Below are 22,581 nucleotides of genomic sequence, written 5' to 3'. Positions count from 1 at the left end.
GGACGGGAGGGAACATCAGCCTGAAAGCTGGGTCTAGCAAGCAAGGAGGAGCCATCGCCATTGCTGGCGGCAGCGGCAGTTCTACAAGTGGTGGTAGTGTGACCGTCCAAAGCGGCGGCGGCACGGACGTGGCGAGCGGAGACGTGCTGATCTCGAGCTTGAGTCCGGCAAGGCTCTGACGAGCGGCCGGATCTCGTTGTCGACGGGCGGTGCACAGGCGAGCGGGTCCATCTCGTTGTCGACGGGTGTGTCTGTGGGCGGCAACTCTGGAGCGGTCAACATCGTGACGTCGGGCGCGACGAAGGGCGCGGCGGGCGACATCGACTTGCTGGTGGGGTCTGGCGACTCGAACGCGGGCGGCAACGTGCTCGTGCGCAGCGGCGACAGCAATGTGGCGGACAGCAACGGTGTGAGCGTTGGCGGCCGTGTGGTGTTGCTTGGCGGCACGGGCGTCAAGACCGGCGGCGAAGTGGATATCAACGGCGGTGTCGGCTCAGCGGATACGGGCGGTAGCGTGGTGGTCTCGAGCGGTACCGGAGCGGCTGCGACGAGTGGCTCGGTGTCCGTGGCTAGCGCGAAGTCCGGCACGGGCAAGGTGAGCGGGTCTGTGACGGTCTGGAGTGGCGAGTCAGTGGGCGGCAACTCCGGCAACGTGTCGCTGCTGACGTCGAAGGCAAGCGGCGGTGCGAGCGGGTCGATCATCGTGCGTGTCGGTTCGGGAGACGCTGCTGTCGGAGGCGACGTGCAGATCGGTGGCGGCACGAGCGTGAACCAGCAGGGCGTCGGCGGACGAGTGTCGGTGCAGGGTGGGAACGGCACAGCTACGGGCGGCAATGTGCAGCTGTCCGCGGGGTCCGGTACGTCGGCCCTCGGCGGCAGCGTGTTGATTTCTAGCGGGAGTGGGGACAGCGCGACGAGCGGCGACGTGACCGTGTCGAGCGCGGCGTCGGGAACGGCGCTAACGAGCACGAGTGGATCGGTGCGGCTGTCGTCGGGAGCGTCGAGCGGCGGTAGTTCCGGATCGGTGTCCGTGTCGACGGGTACTTCGACGGGCGGCGCGAGCGGGTCGATCTCTGAGCGTGGGCTCTGGCGACGCGGGGACAGGAGGGTCCGTGAGCGTGGACGGCGGCCAGAGCAGGGCTTCGTCCGGCAAGGGAGGCCCGGTGGCGGTTCGCGGCGGCTATGGAACCACGACGGGTGGCGACTTGACGTTGGCAGGCGGCGTGGGCGATGCGTCACTGGGGGGAAGCGTGCGCATATCCAGCGGCAGCGGAGCCACGGCGACAAGTGGCGATGTGGTAGTGTCCACGGCGGGTTCGGGCCCCGCTCAGACGAGCGGCAGCGTGACGGTGTCGAGCGGCATTTCAAAAAGCGGCCCATCGGGTGGGTCTCCATCTTGACTTCTGGCGCGACGGGCGGTAAGGGTGGCTCCATCGTCGTGTCTGTTGGTAGCGGTGATGCCAGTGATAGTGGTTCGGTCGGCGTGCGTGGCGGAGACAGTAGTGCCGGCGTCGGAGGCCTGGTCAGTTTGACAGGTGGAACCGGTAATACAAGGGGAGGCAACGTGGCGCTGTATGGTGGGTCTGGATCGACAAGTATCGGCGGAAGCGTGCTTATTGCTAGTGGCAACGGCAGCGACGCTACTAGCGGCGACGTAGTTATCTCTAGCGCTGACTCGGGTGCGACGCATACTAGTGGCAGTGTGATGCTCTCGTCGGGCCTGTCGAAAGCAGGGTGCTCGGGAGCGGTATCCATTTCGACATCAAATGCAACGGGTGGAAAAGGCGGTTCCGTCGAGCTTCGCGTTGGGTCTGGTGACGCTAATAAGGGCGGAGACATCAACATTTCGGCAGGCATTTCCACCAATACTACCGGGACGGGAGGGAACATCAGCCTGAAAGCTGGAGTCAGCAGGAGGAGCCATCGCCCATTGCTGGTGGTGGTGGTGTGACCGTCCAAAGCGGCGGCGGCACGGACGTGGCGAGCGGAGACGTGCTGATCTCGAGCTTGGAGTCCGGCAAGGCTCTGACGAGCGGCCGGATCTCGTTGTCGACGGGCGGTGCACAGGCGAGCGGGTCCATCTCGTTGTCGACGGGTGTGTCTGTGGGCGGCAACTCTGGAGCGGTCAGCATCGTGACGTCGGGCGCGACGAAGGGCGCGGCGGGCGACATCGACTTGCTGGTGGGGTCTGGCGACTCGAACGCGGGCGGCAACGTGCTCGTGCGCAGCGGCGACAGCAATGTGGCGGACAGCAACGGTGTGAGCGTTGGCGGCCGTGTGGTGTTGCTTGGCGGCACGGGCGTCAAGACCGGCGGCGAAGTGGATATCAACGGCGGTGTCGGCTCAGCGGATACGGGCGGTAGCGTGGTGGTCTCGAGCGGTACCGGAGCGGCTGCGACGAGTGGCTCGGTGTCCGTGGCTAGCGCGAAGTCCGGCACGGGCAAGGTGAGCGGGTCTGTGACGGTCTGGAGTGGCGAGTCAGTGGGCGGCAACTCCGGCAACGTGTCGCTGCTGACGTCGAAGGCAAGCGGCGGTACGAGCGGGTCGATCATCGTGCGTGTCGGTTCGGGAGACGCTGCTGTCGGAGGCGACGTGCAGATCGGTGGCGGCACGAGCGTGAACCAGCAGGGCGTCGGCGGACGAGTGTCGGTGCAGGGTGGGAACGGCACAGCTACGGGCGGCAATGTGCAGCTGTCCGCGGGGTCCGGTACGTCGGCCCTCGGCGGCAGCGTGTTAATTTCTAGCGGGAGTGGGGACAGCGCGACGAGCGGCGACGTGACCGTGTCGAGCGCGGCGTCGGGAACGGCGCTAACGAGCACGAGTGGATCGGTGCGGCTGTCGTCGGGAGCGTCGAGCGGCGGTAGTTCCGGATCGGTGTCCGTGTCGACGGGTACTTCGACGGGCGGCGCGAGCGGGTCGATCTCTCTGAGCGTGGGCTCTGGCGACGCGGGGACAGGAGGGTCCGTGAGCGTGGACGGCGGCCAGAGCAGGGCTTCGTCCGGCAAGGGAGGCCCGGTGGCGGTTCGCGGCGGCTATGGAACCACGACGGGTGGCGACTTGACGTTGGCAGGCGGCGTGGGCGATGCGTCACTGGGGGGAAGCGTGCGCATTTCCAGCGGCAGCGGAGCCACGGCGACAAGTGGCGATGTGGTAGTGTCCACGGCGGGTTCGGGCCCCGCTCAGACGAGCGGCAGCGTGACGATGTCGAGTGGCATCGCAAACGGTGGAGACTCTGGGTCTGTGTTGGTGGCCACGTCTGGCGGCTCTGCGAGTGGGAAGGGCGGTGATATCACGATGCGCGTGGGAGCCGGAGGCAAGGCTGCCAGCGGCGCGATCACGCTGTCTGCTGGGACGTCGTCAAGCACGTCGTCGGGTGTGGGAGGCACGGTGCAGGTGTCCGGCGGCGAGGGTCAAACGGGCGGTATTGTCAAAGTGAGCGGAGGCACAGGAGACTCGGCTGGTGGTGGTGGTGTGACCGTCCAAAGCGGCGGCGGCACGGACGTGGCGAGCGGAGACGTGCTGATCTCGAGCTTGGAGTCCGGCAAGGCTCTGACGAGCGGCCGGATCTCGTTGTCGACGGGCGGTGCACAGGCGAGCGGGTCCATCTCGTTGTCGACGGGTGTGTCTGTGGGCGGCAACTCTGGAGCGGTCAGCATCGTGACGTCGGGCGCGACGAAGGGCGCGGCGGGCGACATCGACTTGCTGGTGGGGTCTGGCGACTCGAACGCGGGCGGCAACGTGCTCGTGCGCAGCGGCGACAGCAATGTGGCGGACAGCAACGGTGTGAGCGTTGGCGGCCGTGTGGTGTTGCTTGGCGGCACGGGCGTCAAGACCGGCGGCGAAGTGGATATCAACGGCGGTGTCGGCTCAGCGGATACGGGCGGTAGCGTGGTGGTCTCGAGCGGTACCGGAGCGGCTGCGACGAGTGGCTCGGTGTCCGTGGCTAGCGCGAAGTCCGGCACGGGCAAGGTGAGCGGGTCTGTGACGGTCTGGAGTGGCGAGTCAGTGGGCGGCAACTCCGGCAACGTGTCGCTGCTGACGTCGAAGGCAAGCGGCGGTGCGAGCGGGTCGATCATCGTGCGTGTCGGTTCGGGAGACGCTGCTGTCGGAGGCGACGTGCAGATCGGTGGCGGCACGAGCGTGAACCAGCAGGGCGTCGGCGGACGAGTGTCGGTGCAGGGTGGGAACGGCACAGCTACGGGCGGCAATGTGCAGCTGTCCGCGGGGTCCGGTACGTCGGCCCTCGGCGGCAGCGTGTTGATTTCTAGCGGGAGTGGGGACAGCGCGACGAGCGGCGACGTGACCGTGTCGAGCGCGGCGTCGGGAACGGCGCTAACGAGCACGAGTGGATCGGTGCGGCTGTCGTCGGGAGCGTCGAGCGGCGGTAGTTCCGGATCGGTGTCCGTGTCGACGGGTACTTCGACGGGCGGCGCGAGCGGGTCGATCTCTCTGAGCGTGGGCTCTGGCGACGCGGGGACAGGAGGGTCCGTGAGCGTGGACGGCGGCCAGAGCAGGGCTTCGTCCGGCAAGGGAGGCCCGGTGGCGGTTCGCGGCGGCTATGGAACCACGACGGGTGGCGACTTGACGTTGGCAGGCGGCGTGGGCGACGCGTCACTGGGGGGAAGCGTGCGCATTTCCAGCGGCAGCGGATCCACGGCGACAAGTGGCGATGTGGTGGTGTCCACGGCGGGTTCGGGCCCCGCTCAGACGAGCGGCAGCGTGACGGTGTCGAGCGGCATTTCAAAAAGCGGCCCATCGGGTGGGGTCTCCATCTTGACTTCGGGCGCGACGGGCGGTAAGGGTGGCTCCATCGTCGTGTCTGTTGGTAGCGGTGATGCCAGTGATAGTGGTTCGGTCGGCGTGCGTGGCGGAGACAGTAGTGCCGGCGTCGGAGGCCTGGTCAGTTTGACAGGTGGAACCGGTAATACAAGGGGAGGCAACGTGGCGCTGTATGGTGGGTCTGGATCGACAAGTATCGGCGGAAGCGTGCTTATTGCTAGTGGCAACGGCAGCGACGCTACTAGCGGCGACGTAGTTATCTCTAGCGCTGACTCGGGTGCGACGCATACTAGTGGCAGTGTGATGCTCTCGTCGGGCCTGTCGAAAGCAGGGTGCTCGGGAGCGGTATCCATTTCGACATCAAATGCAACGGGTGGAAAAGGCGGTTCCGTCGAGCTTCGCGTTGGGTCTGGTGACGCTAATAAGGGCGGAGACATCAACATTTCGGCAGGCATTTCCACCAATACTACCGGGACGGGAGGGAACATCAGCCTGAAAGCTGGGTCTAGCAAGCAAGGAGGAGCCATCGCCATTGCTGGCGGCAGCGGCAGTTCTACAAGTGGTGGTAGTGTGACCGTCCAAAGCGGCGGCGGCACGGACGTGGCGAGCGGAGACGTGCTGATCTCGAGCTTGGAGTCCGGCAAGGCTCTGACGAGCGGCCGGATCTCGTTGTCGACGGGCGGTGCACAGGCGAGCGGGTCCATCTCGTTGTCGACGGGTGTGTCTGTGGGCGGCAACTCTGGAGCGGTCAACATCGTGACGTCGGGCGCGACGAAGGGCGCGGCGGGCGACATCGACTTGCTGGTGGGGTCTGGCGACTCGAACGCGGGCGGCAACGTGCTCGTGCGCAGCGGCGACAGCAATGTGGCGGACAGCAACGGTGTGAGCGTTGGCGGCCGTGTGGTGTTGCTTGGCGGCACGGGCGTCAAGACCGGCGGCGAAGTGGATATCAACGGCGGTGTCGGCTCAGCGGATACGGGCGGTAGCGTGGTGGTCTCGAGCGGTACCGGAGCGGCTGCGACGAGTGGCTCGGTGTCCGTGGCTAGCGCGAAGTCCGGCACGGGCAAGGTGAGCGGGTCTGTGACGGTCTGGAGTGGCGAGTCAGTGGGCGGCAACTCCGGCAACGTGTCGCTGCTGACGTCGAAGGCAAGCGGCGGTGCGAGCGGGTCGATCATCGTGCGTGTCGGTTCGGGAGACGCTGCTGTCGGAGGCGACGTGCAGATCGGTGGCGGCACGAGCGTGAACCAGCAGGGCGTCGGCGGACGAGTGTCGGTGCAGGGTGGGAACGGCACAGCTACGGGCGGCAATGTGCAGCTGTCCGCGGGGTCCGGTACGTCGGCCCTCGGCGGCAGCGTGTTGATTTCTAGCGGGAGTGGGGACAGCGCGACGAGCGGCGACGTGACCGTGTCGAGCGCGGCGTCGGGAACGGCGCTAACGAGCACGAGTGGATCGGTGCGGCTGTCGTCGGGAGCGTCGAGCGGCGGTAGTTCCGGATCGGTGTCCGTGTCGACGGGTACTTCGACGGGCGGCGCGAGCGGGTCGATCTCTCTGAGCGTGGGCTCTGGCGACGCGGGGACAGGAGGGTCCGTGAGCGTGGACGGCGGCCAGAGCAGGGCTTCGTCCGGCAAGGGAGGCCCGGTGGCGGTTCGCGGCGGCTATGGAACCACGACGGGTGGCGACTTGACGTTGGCAGGCGGCGTGGGCGATGCGTCACTGGGGGGAAGCGTGCGCATTTCCAGCGGCAGCGGAGCCACGGCGACAAGTGGCGATGTGGTAGTGTCCACGGCGGGTTCGGGCCCCGCTCAGACGAGCGGCAGCGTGACGATGTCGAGTGGCATCGCAAACGGTGGAGACTCTGGGTCTGTGTTGGTGGCCACGTCTGGCGGCTCTGCGAGTGGGAAGGGCGGTGATATCACGATGCGCGTGGGAGCCGGAGGCAAGGCTGCCAGCGGCGCGATCACGCTGTCTGCTGGGACGTCGTCAAGCACGTCGTCGGGTGTGGGAGGCACGGTGCAGGTGTCCGGCGGCGAGGGTCAAACGGGCGGTATTGTCAAAGTGAGCGGAGGCACAGGAGACTCGGCTGGTGGTGGTGGTGTGACCGTCCAAAGCGGCGGCGGCACGGACGTGGCGAGCGGAGACGTGCTGATCTCGAGCTTGGAGTCCGGCAAGGCTCTGACGAGCGGCCGGATCTCGTTGTCGACGGGCGGTGCACAGGCGAGCGGGTCCATCTCGTTGTCGACGGGTGTGTCTGTGGGCGGCAACTCTGGAGCGGTCAACATCGTGACGTCGGGCGCGACGAAGGGCGCGGCGGGCGACATCGACTTGCTGGTGGGGTCTGGCGACTCGAACGCGGGCGGCAACGTGCTCGTGCGCAGCGGCGACAGCAATGTGGCGGACAGCAACGGTGTGAGCGTTGGCGGCCGTGTGGTGTTGCTTGGCGGCACGGGCGTCAAGACCGGCGGCGAAGTGGATATCAACGGCGGTGTCGGCTCAGCGGATACGGGCGGTAGCGTGGTGGTCTCGAGCGGTACCGGAGCGGCTGCGACGAGTGGCTCGGTGTCCGTGGCTAGCGCGAAGTCCGGCACGGGCAAGGTGAGCGGGTCTGTGACGGTCTGGAGTGGCGAGTCAGTGGGCGGCAACTCCGGCAACGTGTCGCTGCTGACGTCGAAGGCAAGCGGCGGTGCGAGCGGGTCGATCATCGTGCGTGTCGGTTCGGGAGACGCTGCTGTCGGAGGCGACGTGCAGATCGGTGGCGGCACGAGCGTGAACCAGCAGGGCGTCGGCGGACGAGTGTCGGTGCAGGGTGGGAACGGCACAGCTACGGGCGGCAATGTGCAGCTGTCCGCGGGGTCCGGTACGTCGGCCCTCGGCGGCAGCGTGTTGATTTCTAGCGGGAGTGGGGACAGCGCGACGAGCGGCGACGTGACCGTGTCGAGCGCGGCGTCGGGAACGGCGCTAACGAGCACGAGTGGATCGGTGCGGCTGTCGTCGGGAGCGTCGAGCGGCGGTAGTTCCGGATCGGTGTCCGTGTCGACGGGTACTTCGACGGGCGGCGCGAGCGGGTCGATCTCTCTGAGCGTGGGCTCTGGCGACGCGGGGACAGGAGGGTCCGTGAGCGTGGACGGCGGCCAGAGCAGGGCTTCGTCCGGCAAGGGAGGCCCGGTGGCGGTTCGCGGCGGCTATGGAACCACGACGGGTGGCGACTTGACGTTGGCAGGCGGCGTGGGCGATGCGTCACTGGGGGGAAGCGTGCGCATTTCCAGCGGCAGCGGAGCCACGGCGACAAGTGGCGATGTGGTAGTGTCCACGGCGGGTTCGGGCCCCGCTCAGACGAGCGGCAGCGTGACGGTGTCGAGCGGCATTTCAAAAAGCGGCCCATCGGGTGGGGTCTCCATCTTGACTTCGGGCGCGACGGGCGGTAAGGGTGGCTCCATCGTCGTGTCTGTTGGTAGCGGTGATGCCAGTGATAGTGGTTCGGTCGGCGTGCGTGGCGGAGACAGTAGTGCCGGCGTCGGAGGCCTGGTCAGTTTGACAGGTGGAACCGGTAATACAAGGGGAGGCAACGTGGCGCTGTATGGTGGGTCTGGATCGACAAGTATCGGCGGAAGCGTGCTTATTGCTAGTGGCAACGGCAGCGACGCTACTAGCGGCGACGTAGTTATCTCTAGCGCTGACTCGGGTGCGACGCATACTAGTGGCAGTGTGATGCTCTCGTCGGGCCTGTCGAAAGCAGGGTGCTCGGGAGCGGTATCCATTTCGACATCAAATGCAACGGGTGGAAAAGGCGGTTCCGTCGAGCTTCGCGTTGGGTCTGGTGACGCTAATAAGGGCGGAGACATCAACATTTCGGCAGGCATTTCCACCAATACTACCGGGACGGGAGGGAACATCAGCCTGAAAGCTGGGTCTAGCAAGCAAGGAGGAGCCATCGCCATTGCTGGCGGCAGCGGCAGTTCAACAAGTGGTGGTAGTGTGACCGTCCAAAGCGGCGGCGGCACGGACGTGGCGAGCGGAGACGTGCTGATCTCGAGCTTGGAGTCCGGCAAGGCTCTGACGAGCGGCCGGATCTCGTTGTCGACGGGCGGTGCACAGGCGAGCGGGTCCATCTCGTTGTCGACGGGTGTGTCTGTGGGCGGCAACTCTGGAGCGGTCAACATCGTGACGTCGGGCGCGACGAAGGGCGCGGCGGGCGACATCGACTTGCTGGTGGGGTCTGGCGACTCGAACGCGGGCGGCAACGTGCTCGTGCGCAGCGGCGACAGCAATGTGGCGGACAGCAACGGTGTGAGCGTTGGCGGCCGTGTGGTGTTGCTTGGCGGCACGGGCGTCAAGACCGGCGGCGAAGTGGATATCAACGGCGGTGTCGGCTCAGCGGATACGGGCGGTAGCGTGGTGGTCTCGAGCGGTACCGGAGCGGCTGCGACGAGTGGCTCGGTGTCCGTGGCTAGCGCGAAGTCCGGCACGGGCAAGGTGAGCGGGTCTGTGACGGTCTGGAGTGGCGAGTCAGTGGGCGGCAACTCCGGCAACGTGTCGCTGCTGACGTCGAAGGCAAGCGGCGGTGCGAGCGGGTCGATCATCGTGCGTGTCGGTTCGGGAGACGCTGCTGTCGGAGGCGACGTGCAGATCGGTGGCGGCACGAGCGTGAACCAGCAGGGCGTCGGCGGACGAGTGTCGGTGCAGGGTGGGAACGGCACAGCTACGGGCGGCAATGTGCAGCTGTCCGCGGGGTCCGGTACGTCGGCCCTCGGCGGCAGCGTGTTGATTTCTAGCGGGAGTGGGGACAGCGCGACGAGCGGCGACGTGACCGTGTCGAGCGCGGCGTCGGGAACGGCGCTAACGAGCACGAGTGGATCGGTGCGGCTGTCGTCGGGAGCGTCGAGCGGCGGTAGTTCCGGATCGGTGTCCGTGTCGACGGGTACTTCGACGGGCGGCGCGAGCGGGTCGATCTCTCTGAGCGTGGGCTCTGGCGACGCGGGGACAGGAGGGTCCGTGAGCGTGGACGGCGGCCAGAGCAGGGCTTCGTCCGGCAAGGGAGGCCCGGTGGCGGTTCGCGGCGGCTATGGAACCACGACGGGTGGCGACTTGACGTTGGCAGGCGGCGTGGGGGACGCGTCACTGGGGGGAAGCGTGCGCATTTCCAGCGGCAGCGGATCCACGGCGACAAGTGGCGATGTGGTAGTGTCCACGGCGGGTTCGGGCCCCGCTCAGACGAGCGGCAGCGTGACGATGTCGAGTGGCATCGCAAACGGTGGAGACTCTGGGTCTGTGTTGGTGGCCACGTCTGGCGGCTCTGCGAGTGGGAAGGGCGGTGATATCACGATGCGCGTGGGAGCCGGAGGCAAGGCTGCCAGCGGCGCGATCACGCTGTCTGCTGGGACGTCGTCAAGCACGTCGTCGGGTGTGGGAGGCACGGTGCAGGTGTCCGGCGGCGAGGGTCAAACGGGCGGTATTGTCAAAGTGAGCGGAGGCACAGGAGACTCGGCTGGTGGTGGTGGTGTGACCGTCCAAAGCGGCGGCGGCACGGACGTGGCGAGCGGAGACGTGCTGATCTCGAGCTTGGAGTCCGGCAAGGCTCTGACGAGCGGCCGGATCTCGTTGTCGACGGGCGGTGCACAGGCGAGCGGGTCCATCTCGTTGTCGACGGGTGTGTCTGTGGGCGGCAACTCTGGAGCGGTCAACATCGTGACGTCGGGCGCGACGAAGGGCGCGGCGGGCGACATCGACTTGCTGGTGGGGTCTGGCGACTCGAACGCGGGCGGCAACGTGCTCGTGCGCAGCGGCAACAGCAGTGCCTTGGATAGTAATTCCATTGGTGTAGGTGTTGGAGGACGCGTTGCTGTTGTAGGGGGTGATGGGTCCTCCACTGGAGGTGATGCTAGCGTCACCGGAGGTTCGGGTAATTCGGGTTCAGGGGGCAAATTGCTGCTTTCTAGTGGAAGTAGTAGTGCTGGGGTGAGTGGGTCTGTTGTTATTACGGCAGCTGATGCGGTGGATACTTTTGCTAGCGGCTCAGTTACGGTGTCAAGTGGGGCATCCAAAACTGTGCAAAGTGGTGACACCAGTATCACTACTGGTGCATCACTGAATGGAAAGAGCGGATCAATCAACCTGAGCGTTGGCACGAGTGGAACTGACAAAACTAGTGGGTCCGTAGTGGTGACAGCAGGAGTGAATCAACTAACTGGCCCGGGTGGCGATATTGTCATGACTGGAGGCGGGGCAAATCAAGCTGGTGGAAATGTCAACATCAATGGAGGAAATTCGGTCCAAACCACTGGTGGTTCCGTCAGCATTATCAGCGGCGGCAGCGTGGCCAAAATGAGCGGGAATGTTGCCATATCCACTTCAGCTTCTGGCCTTGCTGATAGTGGGTCCTTAACCATTTCCAGTGGAATTGCAAACAAAGGAAGCTCGGGGGCTATTGCGCTGACAACTGCTGGTGCAACAGGAGGCAATGGAGGCCAGGTTAGTCTAAGTTCGGGGTCCGGTGATGGTATAGACGGAGGCGATATCAAGCTTTGCGCTGGAGATTCGACCCCAGATAATGGTGTAGGGGGCGTCCTTGACTTCAAGGCAGGATACGGAAAGAAATTGGGCGGCGACGTCGTCGTTACTGGCGGCTCGGCAGATGATTCTACTGGAGGTAATGTGCAAATCACAAGTGGGAGCGGCTCCTCGGTGAGCAGTGGAAACATCGTATTGGCAACAGGCGCGTCCGGACAGAGCAAAAGAAGTGGTTCTTTGACGTTATCGTCTGGTGGTTCTAGTGGGGATTTTTCGGGGGCAGTGTACATTTCCACCTCTGACACAACAAATGGGGTAAGCGGTAGCGTTATTGTTTCCGCTGGCACCTCTAGTGATGTTGAGAGTGGAGAAATTCAACTTTTCGGGGGGGACAGTTCAAATGATGATGGCATGGGGGGCCGTGTTCTTGTACAAGGGGGATCAGGAACAAGTGAAGGCGGCCATGTTGAGATTACTGCTGGAGCAGGAAAAGCAAGTGTTGGGGGAAATGTCCGACTGCAAAGTGGTTCCGGAAGTGGAGCGAGCAGTGGCTACGCTCTTGTATCAACTGCCGACGCTGGCATTAACCACGACAGTGGTCCCTTAGGTTTCGTGACTGGGGCTACAAATGGTGGCAATTCTGGGGATATTTCGTTTGAAACAGGGGATGCCCTGGATGGCAATGCAGGCTCGATCTTGTTCAAGGTGGGCAAAACTGAGAACACGGATGCAGGAACTGTTACTATTGCGGCTGGTGAGAATGCTGCCGTTGGTGGTACAGGCGGTGAACTACTTTTAAGCGGTGGTCTGGGTGACGGCGCGGGTGGCGAATTGACACTGACTGCAGGAAATGGTGGCTCTGAAGCTGGTGGCGACGTCGACATATCCAGTGGTGCCAGTGCTAGTGGGACAACAGGTGCTGTTTCCATCACTAGTGCTAATACAAATTCAGCGAAGCCAAGTGGTTCAATCACGTTGTCAACTGGCAGCTCGGTAGGTGGAGATACAGGAAGTATCTCCATCCTTACATCTGGCACCGAAGGCGGAGTTTCTGGAGCAGTGACTGTGAGCTTGGGTGCTGCTGACACTTCAACTGGTGGAAGTCTAACGTTAAACGCTGGACCAAGTACGAATGCTGGCGGTACCGGCGGAAGTGTCGTTGTAACAGGAGGGTCAGGGCCGTTGACTGGTGGCGAGATATCGATTACCGGTGGGACCACGCCGGGTGTGGCAACTGCCACTAATACTCCGGTCGGTGGAGATGTACGCGTAGCTAGTGGCACAGGCGATGATGCCATTAGCGGCAACGTATTAGTTTCAACAGGTGATGCTGGATCCAACCACGATAGCGGGGACATCGCGCTATACACCGGAGCTACTTCAGGCGGTAATAGCGGTAATATTTGGCTAGAGACGACAGACGCTGTCAAAGGCAAGGCAGGGTCTATTTTCTTGAGTGTCGGAGATGCCGACATTGTTAATGCAGGCTCAATTCAACTAACCAGCGGTAGTTCCAGCAACGCCGCTGGTGTAGGCGGCTCAATCTCAGTGACAGGAGGGTATGGAAAACTGTCGGGAGGTGATGTAGGCATCACAGGAGGCCTAGGTGACGGTAAGGTCGGCGGGGGTGTGAGTTTGACAAGCGGATCCTCAACAGCTAGCGGGCCAGTCTCACTATCCTCTGGGAAATCGACTGCTGGCAAGTCGGGTGACTTGACTCTTGCGACGTCTGATGCCGTCGGTGGAAGTGGAGGCTCAATATCCGTCACAGTAGGCGCCACCGACACGGGGAGCGCTGGGGTTTTAAGCTTGCAAGGTGGTTCTAACACAGCCAACACGAGTGCAGGAGGCGCTATCACGATTACAGGAGGAAGCGGGAAGGCCACCGGTGGCAACGTCGCTATTGTTGCTGGCTCAGGGACCTCCACAAAAGGAGGGAACTTGCTTTTGACGAGTGGGGCCGGTAGTGGAGCCCTGAGCGGAGATGTTACAATTGCTAGTGGCAACTCTGGTACAGCAAAGGGGAGCGGCTCGGTGACGCTTTCTTCTGGAACATCTCAAGGTGGGCCCACGGGCAGCGTGAACCTTGCTACATCCACCGCTGTCGGCGGTCCAGGAGGTCCAATAACTCTGTATGTGGGATCCGGTGACTCAAATACTGGCGGAAATGTGGAGGTTAACGCTGGTGGTGCGACTGGCGGCACAAGCATTGGCGGTAAAGTCAAGCTTACAGGCGGCATTGGCAAGACTGGTGGCGATGTTCTGATAAGTGGTGGTAATGGAACTGCGACTGCCGGTGGCCGGGTTGAGATTGTTAGTGGGGCAGGCACCGCGCTTCCGAGTGGAGATTTGCTAATCAGAACCGCAGACCCAACTTCCACTTCAAAGAGCGGGTCGATAGAGCTAAGGACAGGCACAACAACCGCTGGAGGATCTGGATCAGTACTTGTTAAGACAAGTAATGCTGTCGGTGGAACAGCAGGCGCTGTCACACTGTCGGTGGGGTCAGGAGACGCAGCTTCAGCAGGTAACGTCGAACTCTACGGCGGAAGCAGCACCCACGCAGCAGGCGTCGGTGGCCGCGCACTGCTCACGGGAGGCACTGGAACAACTGTGGGCGGAAAAGTCCAGCTTGTTGGTGGAGTGGGGACAAAAACCAAAGGCGGAGATATTGTAGTTACAAGTGGCGGAAGCGACTCGGGTAACTCAAGCGGTGACGTTGTGATCAGCAGTGGCAGTGTAGCAGCGTCAGGCCAAGTAAGCGGCTCGGTATCGCTGTTATCAGGTAAAGCTTCCCACGGCAGCTCTGGGAGTCTAATCGTAGGCACATCCGCCACTACCGGTGGAAGCGGAGGCTCGGTGACTTTGAGCGTTGGTGCTGGTGATACATCTGATGGTGGTGCAATGAACATAGCTGGAGGGGATACTTCAGATCCAACTGGGGCAGGCGGTCTGATGGCTATTGTCGCAGGCAAAGGTGGGACGGTTGGAGGTGATGTTAAGCTGACTGGTGGCGCTGGTGGCTCCGACGTCGGTGGTAGCGTCCGCATCTGGAGTGGAGGGAGTACTTCCGCTCTTACTGGCCGTGTGGAAATCGTGTCGTCTGGCTCAGCCGTAGCTGGTACTGGAGGAGTGACGTTGTCGTCCGGTGAGGCTACGGGTAATACCACCACTGGGTCGTCAGGGGCGGTGAACATTTTGTCAGGAAATTCAGCTGGGGGAAGCGGAGGAAACGTTCTGGTGCAAGTCGGCAGCGGAAAAGCTGCGGCTGGTGGTGAATTGAAGCTTATCAGTGGAACAAGCACAAACGATCATGGCGTAGGTGGAAAGTTAACAGTTCAAGGTGGTGTTGGTACTACTATCGGAGGTGCTATTGATATTCGTGGTGGGGTTGGGACTGCGACAGTTGGTGGCCGTGTCCAAATTATAAGCGGAGGTAGCACTAGCGGTGGAAGTGGCGATGTGATCGTAGCCAGTGAAGTGTCAGCGACTACCGCAGCAAGTGGATCTGTCACGCTTTCGTCGGGTGGGTCAACTGCAGGAGGTAACTCCGGTGCTGTCAATATTAAAACCTCCGATGCTTCTACTGGATTGTCCGGCAAGATTACTATTGCATCTGGGTCTAGTGCTGTAGTAGGAACCGGTGCTGGGGTCTCTGTAACTGCTGGGACCAATACTGCGGGAACAGGAGGCTTGTTGGAACTCATTGGTGGGCTTGGCAAGACTGGAGGCAATGTGGCAATCACTGCTGGAGCAGCATCGTTGACTGGAACTCGTGGAGGTGATGTGAATATCCTCAGTGGTACTGGAGGTGCTGCTACGAGCGGCAATGTCGTAATTGCGACTGCAGACGCTGGTACCGGCAAAGTCAGCGGGGATCTCACCTTGTCTACTGGTGCCTCATCTGGTGGAAACTCTGGGGCTATTTTACTCTCAACTTCCACCGCAACTGGTGGCCATGGTGGTAATATTGGTCTCTCCGTTGGGAGTGGTAGCACGGACACAGGAGGAGGAATCAACTTAATCGCAGGTGCAAGCTCTCACCCGACAGGTACGGGTGGATCTGTGTCAGTAACTGGAGGTGGCGGGTTTGCTGGAGGTGATGTTACCATCAATGGTGGTGCTGGCAGTGACACTACCACTACAGGTGGTGCTGTTCGGATTACTAGTGGAACCAACAGTGCTGGAAGCAGCGCACCGGTTGTGGTAAAGTCAGCTGCTGCAAATGTGAACTTCAACACGGGCAATCTTCAATTTGGAAGTGGTGATAGTACGGGGACAGGAAACAGCGGCAGTGTTACCTTTTCGACTGGATCTGCCACTGGTGGAACTTCGGGCAATTTTGAGGTTTCGCTCGGGAATTCTGGCGTTGCTGGAGGCACAGGCGGGGCGATAAAGTTAAGTGCTGGTGCCAATACTGCAAGCATTGGTGGCTCTGTCATCGTGACACCCGGTGCTGGGTCGAGCGACACCACGCACGGCGAATTTCGCGTTGAGTACCCAAGTGGTACAGCGCTTCTATCCGTTGCGAAGAAATCGTTCACGGTGGATAATGTCCAGTACGTGAGTTTAAAGTCCAAAACAAATGTTGATCTCGGTGCCACGGGGGCGGTAACATTGACCGGCGGTAGTGTGAATGTGGCTGGCGGACCACTAAGCGTTCAGCTGAACGACTTCTCGGTCACAAATGCCGCAGGGGCCGTGCTGTCGGTCTCCGCTATCAGTGGTGATGTCAGCTTCACGGGAAAACTCACGCTGGGAAAAGACCAGGCTTCAATCGAGCACACTGGCACATCACTGACTGTATCAACACCGAACCTGCTTGTTCCTGCACCGATAGCGACCTTCTCCGGCGCGCAGCTGACTTTTTCGGGGGCCAATGTTGATTTTTCCGGAGCACATGCACACTTTAAGGGTACTGATGTGGGTTTCTCGGCAACAACTGCAGTGAGTTTCTCCGGAGCGACGGACTTCATCGGAAGTGCGAACTTCGACGGAACTTCAGTGGCCTTCTCGTCGGCTACTGCGGTAAGCTTTGCAGGATCGACCGACTTCACAGGGAGTGCGAAGTTTGAGGGATCGACCGACTTTACGGGGTATGCGCATTTCGAGGGGACTGCTGTTGACTTCGCGGCGACAACCCCAGTTAGTTTCTTAGGATCGCCTGTAACCTTCGCGAAGGCAGCGACAGTCAGCTTTTCATCGGATGAAGTGGATTTCAAAGGAGCTGTGGTGGACTTCTCCGGCACCAAGGTCACGATGTCGGGCGCCAAGCTCAATATCGCTGGTAGCGGTAGTGCACCGACGGCGGCGGATGGTACTTGCACGGTTGGCGACCTGCGCTTCGACAACCTGCAGCTCTATGTTTGTGTTCAAGGCAGTGGCGGCCCGGCTTGGTACACGATCGCCCTAGGCTCCCAGTTCACACCTTCGTAGCAGTAGTTGCGTGTTAATATTCTCGTCACGTGTTGCAAAAATATTCGAGATACTGTACAAGTAAGTACTACAGTAGTATACTCAAACTAGCCAGTCGACTGCGATGGTGCGCTTATAGCGAGAGTTCAGTGAAATGAATCATGGTACACTTTATTGCTTGGCGTTTGTACTTTTGGTAGCTAACAGGCCGCAGTGCAGCTCCAACAGCACCCACCACAACCCAGTACGTCTGTCCGCGCGCGTTTAGCTTCCGTAGCTGCAAGCTCTCCGGGTGTTCCGATGAGCCGGCAATAGATAAGGGGTTGGAAAGCTGGCGCCAGATGCGACCCGAATAGTCGACGTTCCCGGTCGCACGTCGTTTTTTGTCTAGTGCTGCGTGGTCACAGTGGGGTCCGCCATGCGGCGCGCAGCCTCGACGGCCGCCGAGCTGTAGCAGCACGGCTGGGGCGCAGGTGCCACGGGCGCCGCCATCTGCTCGTCGCAGTGAATGAGCTGCTGCTTGACGAGCGTGGGGCCCGTGGCGTGCGCCCCCTCTCTCAAGATCACGAGTCCGCGGGGCAAGTCCATGGACTGGTCGATCCTCTGCATGGCGTCGAAGACTCTCGAGAGTTTCACCCAGTGGGGCGGGTACTTGAACCTGGCCACGTCCATGAGCAGCACCATGTCCCTCTCCGCGTGGTAGCCGCCGATGGGCGAGAAGTGGCCGTCTCCAGTCTGGCCGAGCACCTTGCGGCTGTAGTTGAGCACGACGATCTCCGAGCTGGTGGCGCAGCTGTGCTTGACAATGTCCCTGAACTGCTCGAGCGTGAAGTCGCTCGTGGCCCTGTAGTCCTCGGTGAGCACGCCGTTGCAGCGCGCGAGGCAGATGAACTCGGACATGCTGATGCCCTTCTCCTTGGCCACGCTGAGCGACGTGCAGCAGTCGAACAGCTCCTCGCTGAACCACCTCCACGGGCCCTTCCAGAGCCTGCCCGGGTCGATCTGCAGCGCGTTGAGGCACATGGCCAGCGTGGCCAGACCGCAGTACGCGGGCTCGGCCTGCGTGATGAACTGCTCGGCCAGCGGGAAGTAGATCTGCATGTAGTTGCTGCTGCCGGAGCTGTTGATGGCCTCGGTGAAGAGCTTGCGGCCCTCGGGGCTCGAGAAGGCGATGCAGTCCTGCGGCAGGTGGCGCCGGTGGAAGCTGCTCTGCACGGCCGGCGCCTTCTGCACCATGGCGTGCATGCGGTCGTGCTCTCGCTGCTGGTTGCCCTGCGTCTGCTCAACGCGCCGCTGCTCCGCGCGCTGCAGCGCCTCCTGCTCCTGCCGCTCCTTCTCGCGCTTGGTCTTGCAGCCGCACTCCATGTCCATGGGCAGCTGGCACTCGTCCTGCTGCTGGTCCGAAGTTGCCGCCGACTTAACCGCCGACTGCCTCTTGGCTATTTGGATACTGCGGAACGGCCTATGCAGCGGCGGAATGAGTCCGGAAGTTGGTGTGTACTTGGTGTGCTCGACCCGCGGGTCCGGAACCCGGGCGGATTGCGGAAGCGATTGCGTGGCGGGTGGGCCGCGACCGAACACGTGGGTATGGACCGAACCCAGCAGACCCGTGGGCAGGGGCGACGACGACGTCACTCGGCGGACGGCGGTGCTGTGGCGGTGGTGCGGGGCGCGCGCTTGGGCTCTGGCGGCGGCTTGGGAGGCTCCGGGCAGCTGCTTGTCCTCGCGCAGGAACAACTTCCAGTGGGTCGTGGGCGCGAAGCGCGTGGGCAGCTCGCGGGCCCGTGGCCACATCGAACTGCAGTCGGATAAAAATACTTGGGAGGCTCCGCGCGCGTTTCCCGCCGAGATTCGACGACGAGTGCAGTAGGATCAGCTGCGCTCTCTCTCTCTGTGGTGCGCTTGCAGCTGAGACGGAGTGGCTAGCGTCCGCGGCAGCGCACAAATAGCTGAATGCCTTCGGGGCCTGGGGCGGCGGGGTGCGCGGCTGACGGGCAGATCGGTCAATGGCTGTTGCAACACGCACGCACAAGAGACGGAGTGTTGGTCGCGGGTTTCCCAGAACGGACCTGACTTCCAGTCTAGGTTCTGTATACAGAGCGCGAGTGAGGCGGAGACTTCCAGGACCCCTGGAATCTGGAGATCCGTCCTTGCTGTGCGTCGGCCAATCACGGGCCGCGAGGCACGCGCCTTCAGAGCGCATTGGGTGGCGGGATGCCGTCGCCGACGGCAAGACACGCTCCGACCACGTGAGCCCGTGGCACGCCGCCCTTGGTCAGAGAGCAGCCAGCAGGCGCGATCTTGGCTCTGCTCGCGGCATGCACCGACGCAGCCCCGCGTGCTCGTCATCGCGATGTGGTGTGGCACACACAAATACAACTTCAACTTGTTTGGCCAATTGTTGGCGACAGCAGAATCTGAGGCCAGGACACGCGGGAGATGTCTGAGTCCTTGCTGCCCGAATCTGAGCGCCGTATGAAACGACGAGCCCGATAGGTAACTGCAAGCGCGTGGCGCATAATATCATACAAATATTTTAATATGCGTTGAGCTGGACCGGCTGGCGTTCCAAACTAATGTTACCTGCTATTGCGCCAGCAACCGCAATGGTTGTCGATGCCAGCAGCTTTCTTCGCTTTCGGCAAGGTGCGTACTCCTGAGGCAGCATCGAAGCACCGGCGTGCTTGCGAGCGAGAGAGCGACTCTAGATGAGACTACGCTGGATGCATTGCACTGGCGTCGAGTGGGTGCAAAGTTCGGCAGCGGAGCTATTGCTGTCCAGCAGTGCATGTTGCAGACGACTCACCAGTGACATTGTGGCGGTAATGCCAGTGAAAGCGAGTGTTACCAGTGAAAGCAGTGCAGCAAGAGGCAGAGCACCATCAGCATTGCTGGCGCTGTTGATTGTGGCTACTTCACGTCGCAACTACGTTTGATGCGGCGTGTTCGCTTGGTGCTAGAGATAGCCGGTACTAGGATATGATAGATCGTATTGAACGCCAAGAGGATACGGCCGAACCGTGGGGGGAACTGCTGGAGATAGATCAGTCCACTTCGTGGTGCAGTTGCAGCAGACTGCGTCGCCAGCATATTTCCAGTTCAATGTCCGACGGGAATGACCTCGATGTTTAGAGGACTGGCGAATGGCTCCATAAGACAGACATCACGCCACTGCAACCCGCAGTTAACTGGCACACCAATGGGCTGGGCGTCGTCACTGGAATAGTGCTGTCCGTTCAATTGAATACGGCATCTAGGGTGATAGTTTTTTATTTTAGGTTTTGGTGAGGTACATTGCAGTCATTTAGTCTATGCCACGAATATAGCTCGTGCCTGCGCAATCGTAGACAATAATCCACTCAGCACAGTTCCACTCAGACAAGAAACTTACGCGAGGCATCAAGGACACGCTATGCCTCAAAACTCGTCTGCGCAAGAATAACTACATCTTTAGCTCCAAGTAGCCACAGTCAGCTCTAACTCAGCGCTGCCTGCGCCTTCATATTGATAAGACTTCACATTTCAAGCTAGTCCTAGTCAAGACTCCAGCTTCGAGATACTTAAGTATTTTTTGTGGATCAACCGGATCAATGCTTTAATCGAGGAATTAGACTAATATGTATTATAATAGCGAATACTCTAATTACTAGATAGTTTTGATCCAAAAATTGATCCATCTCGCGGGACTTCTACCTTTAGAGTATTATAAATTTTTCTGATAACTTAAATTATTTTTAAGCTCAGTTGAGAAATGGCGTCCCTCCAAGACTTGCCCCAAATGTAAGAAGCGTTTAGCGACGCATGAAATCACGAAACGCCACCAGAACAAGGTGTTCGCGTGCGGTGTGCAGTTTGTTTAACAGCGTTAAGAGCTAGCTAAACAAAAGAAAGCTTACCGTAACCGCAACGACTACCTCAAGCGTCTGGGCCGTCTACACGAGTACCAACGCCCACTCCCGCCTTTCGACGCCCCCCCCTTTCTTTTACAGCCTCTCGGTACTTAACATTTTAGTAATTGCACGTCGTCTCGGTCGGGGATAGGTTTTGTGGCTCGCGGTGCCCGAACATGCGATCTGAGATTGGATCAGGGCTAGTTAAAGGCCCTCTCTCCCATCTCTCAGAGTTTGACTCGACTGTAGCAATATCGGCCAAGTCCATGACAGCCTTAAAAACGTTTTGCGGGTTGCTTCGACCTACGAAGACTCCACATGACTCATTGGTTTCGCTACACGGGCGTCCAAGTAAGCAATTCAATCAATGTCAATGGACTTAAGCTTGTCAAATCGCTCCTTGAACACTCGAAGAATGATGCGTTGGCATTCCATCATCAACACCGGACTTCATCGACATACGCTTCGCTCCAAGCACCGTTAGCTTGCTGACAAAGCGTGCCTGTTTTCAAGGGCAGCCCCGATGGCGTCAACAGCTGACATAATCAGCGGTAGGGTAATATATTCTTGAGCACCTTTCATTGCTGACACCGTCGAAAATGGTTTCAAAAATACACGCAGACAGTCCATTGCCAAACCAGTCCTTATGCTTGGGGTTCGAAAGCTTATTCCAGACATCTCGAGCCATCGCATTCATGTCTTCCTGGACGTCAGCAATGCCGCTAGCGACATTCTAATTTCGGGGCGTGCGCGGGCGCACACTGGAGTAGCCCATGCAATCCATGCGCAGATCGAGACTTAGAGCAACGGAAGGAGATTTTCCGTGACGATGCCCACGAGCGCGTGTATTTGTAGCCTAGGTAGAAGTGCGTCGTGCGCTCCTGGCGGGGCTCCGACGCCGCAGTGCCTGCAGCCGCTAACGACGACTGCTCACCGAAGATGTCGACCTGGGTCCCTGGGCCCGCCATCGCATGCTCCACGCCGAAGCTACCGGCACCTGTGTCTGTCTTTGCCTGTTGCAAATTGAACGCCGAGCCAGCGACCACCGACACTAAGTGTCACCTATACCGGTCATTTCCCGATCTTAAACCGAAATTCGGATGTCTGATCCTAAACCGAAGCCTTTTGGTTCTCACCATCTCACGTATCCCTACACATGTTAAGGTTTAGCAATATGATTTGCTTCCATACTGTAACCTTATAAAATTTCATCGTGTCTGTAGCAAAGCAGGTTCACCCCACCCCTATATGTGCTATCGTGTCTCTGTCTTGCAAAAGTGTCTTATTCAAGACACGATTTCATCCGTATCGTACATAGTCTGCACAACAAATATATAAATAGTACGGAAGAAAATGCAGGATTCTGGTGACATGTCAGAGAAAGTAACAGATGGAAATGCACCAACAACAAGTATATTCGATGCAAGTAGAAAAAGAGTCAGAGACCGACTAGTCGCCGTCAGCGTTACGCGCACGGTTGTGCTGAGACGAAATGTCACCTCTCCCTTCATTGCTGGATTCGCCCGAGGACCCTCCATCGCCAGCATTGCCACCGGTACGTTTCTTAGTCTTTCGGGCTCGAATCTTGCGTTTGTACCGTGATTGAGGAATCAACGAACCGTCTTTCTAATGCTTGTGTCAGATCTCGAAGAACGACGCTACCACACTGTTGCTTGAGTGCTTCCCCTTGTTACAGAGAAACACTCGAGCTGCCAGAGCGGTTTTGGACGCCGTCTTTAGCTTGCATACACCACAAAACAAGGTTGGCTCGCCGACACGTGCTTCCCCGTCCTTCTTGAGCACTGAGCATACCTTGCAAGCACGTTGGTGGCGTTTTTAGCCTTACCAACGCCTCCCGATCTCCACTCATCGGCCTGAACTGCAGGATGATTAGCGTTGGCTTCGCGTGTCTTTGTAGGTGTTGGTTGGAGCCTGCAGTTTCCGAAGACGTGGCATAGATTTCGCACTACCGCTGCCGGGCCGGACTTCTCAT

General features: G+C 60.6%; 2 protein-coding genes across 3 annotated transcripts; one reads left to right on the top strand and one right to left on the bottom strand.

Moving 5' to 3' along the window:
* Positions 1 to 175: 175 nt before the first annotated feature.
* Positions 176 to 16,719, top strand: IUM83_07933 (the record flags this gene model as incomplete). Of its 2 annotated transcripts, XM_067932273.1 has the most annotated exons (5): positions 176 to 1,040; positions 1,105 to 1,383; positions 1,465 to 1,522; positions 1,854 to 10,593; positions 15,817 to 16,719. In XM_067932273.1, the coding sequence occupies 5 exons, from the start codon at positions 176 to 178 to the stop codon at positions 16,717 to 16,719; spliced, it is 10,845 nt and encodes a 3,614-aa protein (XP_067783009.1). The 2 variants fall into 2 exon arrangements, with proteins under 2 accessions (XP_067783009.1, XP_067783008.1); XM_067932272.1 differs by lacking the exons at positions 176 to 1,040; positions 1,105 to 1,383; positions 1,465 to 1,522; positions 1,854 to 10,593 and having other exon boundaries at positions 15,949 to 16,719.
* Positions 16,720 to 17,085: 366 nt separating this feature from the next.
* Positions 17,086 to 18,492, bottom strand: IUM83_07932 (putative glutathione gamma-glutamylcysteinyltransferase; the record flags this gene model as incomplete). Its single annotated transcript, XM_067932271.1, has 1 exon — positions 17,086 to 18,492. One exon carries the CDS (start codon positions 18,490 to 18,492, stop codon positions 17,086 to 17,088), a length of 1,407 nt encoding a protein of 468 aa, XP_067782975.1.
* Positions 18,493 to 22,581: the final 4,089 nt, after the last annotated feature.

This window comes from Phytophthora cinnamomi (assembly GCF_018691715.1).
Source record: "Phytophthora cinnamomi strain GKB4 chromosome Unknown Contig102, whole genome shotgun sequence".
NCBI lineage: Eukaryota > Oomycota > Peronosporomycetes > Peronosporales > Peronosporaceae > Phytophthora > Phytophthora cinnamomi.
Note: the sequence above shows the minus strand (reverse complement) of the source record. Positions and strands in the feature narration are given on the sequence as shown.